At 54.6% G+C, this 3,017-nt stretch overlaps 1 protein-coding gene across 1 annotated transcript; it reads left to right on the forward strand.

Moving 5' to 3' along the window:
- The first annotated feature begins 1,888 nt into the window (after window positions 1-1,888).
- On the forward strand, window positions 1,889-2,799 carry LOC123162551 (pathogenesis-related protein 1). The gene is made up of 2 exons (XM_044580333.1): window positions 1,889-2,149; window positions 2,227-2,799. The coding sequence occupies exons 1-2, from the start codon at window positions 1,963-1,965 to the stop codon at window positions 2,520-2,522; spliced, it is 483 nt and encodes a 160-aa protein (XP_044436268.1). The 5' UTR covers window positions 1,889-1,962; the 3' UTR covers window positions 2,523-2,799.
- The last annotated feature ends 218 nt before the right edge of the window (window positions 2,800-3,017 follow it).

Raw genomic sequence — 3,017 nt, forward strand, 5'->3', positions numbered from 1 at the left:
GGTTCGTCGGCGCGGACCGCGTGCGGGCGGCGCGGCTGGGCACTTTGCGCGGGGAGTTCGAGCTCCTGCGCATGGCGAGCGGCGACACGCTGGACGAGTTCGCCGACAAGCTCGGTGGGATGGCGCCGCGCTACGCGGCGCTCGGCGCAACGCTGGAGGACGCCGCGCTTGTGAAGAAGCTGCTCGACTCCATGCCGGACCGCCTGTACGCGGCGGTGGCCGGGATCGAGCAGTTTTGCGACGTGTCGACGATGCCGTTCGAGGAAGCATTGGGGCGCCTGAAGGCGTTCGACGAGCGGCTCCGGCGACGCGGGCAGGCAGGTGGCGAGCGGGCGGACGGCGAGCAGCTCATGTTCAGCACAGCTCAGTGGCGGGCGCGCGAGCGGCGTCGAGGCGGTGCGCGCGGAGAGGACGACGACGACGGGGCGCGCAGCGAGGCGTCGGGCTTCGGCGGCAACAGACGAGACAGGTGCTACAAGTGCGGTGAACGCGGGCATTTCAAACGCGAGTGTCCGCAGCTCAAGAAGGCGCCGGCGGAGGAGCGAGCTCTGCTGGTGGACGACGTCGAGGATGCCGGGCTGCTCTGAGCCGCGGCTTAGGGCGCGAGTGTTGGGCTAATAAGCCGCGGCGACGCACCGGACGCGACCAGTGCGTGTATGGGCGCGGGCTGGCCGGGTCGGGCGCTCGGGTCCGTGGCGAGTAGTGAGTGCGTGCGTGCGTGTGGTGCACGGGGTGACCGTGCAAGTGTACACCGTAGGCGTGCGTGGGTGTGTGTGTCTGTTGGCGAGCTGCACGGCACGATCGGGCCTGCTCAACTGGTGCTCACCGTGAGAAGCGCGCGTTCGGGCGCGGCGCGGGACGCGGGCAGAGCGTGCGGAGCGGGGCAAGATCGTGGGCGAGTGGAGGCGTTGGGTGCGTGCCCGGTGCGCCGGCTCGGGGCTATAAAGCCGTGCGGTGACCGTTGTAACAGGTGACAAGTCGAGTTCGTGCTCGAGGAAAGGAAAGAGGCGTTCGAGCGCCGGAAAAACTCATGTGTCCACCATTTTCTCTGAATCTCTCTGAACTTCTTCCTCTTCTCTCTGGTGAGCTCCGGCGACGGCGTCAGCGAGGGCGAGGAGGAGCGAGGCGAGGGACTGGCGGTTCCAACAGTTGCGCACCGTCGTCACCAACATCTGCTTCGACCATTCTTCACCAACATTGTCATCAACAACATTGCCCCTGCATCAACTATGGCTTTTTCATCTACAAACGACCAGTACATGCGACGTATTTCGATCTACCATTTGAATATGTTTGCTGCTACATGTGCGACGATGATTTTTGGTTCGTTTACTATGCTAGAGTTATGCATGCTAATAATTGTTTATGTCATTATTTATTTACTAGAATTAAATCACAAAACTCCCTAACTTTCCAACATAACGTGTGTTTTGCTAGTACTCCTACATGCGGCCAGCAATATATTAACGCGTGTTACGCTAGTGCATGACGCGAGCTACATATGATTACAAACTGCATGCAACCCAACATCTCATCAAGCTGATTTACGTGCAACCGTACAACTCCATGATAGCATGCATTTCCTAATTAGTAACGCAGGTGGCTAATCACCTACTCCCTAATTAGCACTAGAACAATTTCCCCACGCGGACTGTGGTGCCAATTGGATAGAGAACACATTCCTCAACTTTAACTAGAGATTGACAAAAGCACAAGCTTTCAGACCCATCAATGATAACCGACGGTGCCATCCATTTTGGAAAAGCTCGATCCCTGGCTTCACCAGTCTCCACTCACCAGACCCATCCGGCCAAGCTTCACCAACCCCGCTTTCGGTCCCCTATTTATAGCGCTCACTTCTGTTCTCCAGGCAACGAAGCAGCAGTGCGCCATTACAACACTCACAGAACACTCACAGCTCACATCATTTGCACCGGCTGTACTAGCTTGATCATCACAGCAATGGCCTCCACCAACAGCTGGACCCACGAGATCAAGTCGCCGGTCGCTGCACCGCGCCTCTTCCATGCCGGCGTCATGGACTGGCACACCCTGGCCCCCAAGCTCGTGCCGCAGATCGTTGCCAGCGCCCACCCTGTTGAGGGAGAAGGCGGCATCGGCAGTGTCAGGCAGTTCAACTTCACCTCAGGTATGCATCACATATAATTCATGTCGCATGCAACCTGATACACATGGTCAAAGCATAAAACACAGTTGATCTTGTAGCCATGCCCTTCAACCTCATGAAGGAGAGGCTCGAGTTCATTGATGCGGACAAGTGTGAGTGCAAATCGACCCTCATCGAGGGTGGTGGCATCGGCACGGCGATCGAGACGGCCACGTCGCACATCAAGGTGGAGCCGGCAGCCAATGGCGGGAGCGTGGTGAAGGTGGAATCAACATACAAGCTGCTACCAGGCATAGAGGTGAATGATGAGATTACCAAGGCCAAGGATTCTGTCACGGCCATCTTCAAGGCCGCCGAGGCCTACCTCATCGCCAACCCAGACGCCTACAACTAAATCAGTTGAGAGAGATCATATATGATTATGTTCCTGGTTTTATTTTTGTGTGCTTTCTTCCTGAACTAATAAAGCTGCTCCAATCTCCAAGTAGTGACGGGAGAGCACTGAGCTGAGTGTGGACCTGAGAAGTTTAAAAGTTGTGTATTTGTAACTATCAAAGGGTGCTGTTGTTTGATGGTTTTGCTGTTTGCTTATGTATATTCCTCATGATTTCGTATGGGAATAAAAGGAAGTATGTGAAACACATAAAAGGTAGTGGAAGTTTATGGGCCAAGAAAGTCTTATGTTTGCTTGAGTGACTATAATTTCTTTTGCTCTTTTCAAATATAGGAAGAAACAGTTTGAATGTATATGTTATTTTATTTTATTTTTGCCATCACTTTTTTTGCCAAGCCCCTCTATTAGGCCCATGCAGTTTCTTCTGTTGTAGCTTTTGCTGACGACTCATCCTTTCCTATCGTGACGACTGACTCAGAAGTACATCTCCAACCC

This window comes from Triticum aestivum, chromosome 7B, assembly GCF_018294505.1.
Source record: "Triticum aestivum cultivar Chinese Spring chromosome 7B, IWGSC CS RefSeq v2.1, whole genome shotgun sequence".
Classification (NCBI taxonomy): domain Eukaryota; kingdom Viridiplantae; phylum Streptophyta; class Magnoliopsida; order Poales; family Poaceae; genus Triticum; species Triticum aestivum.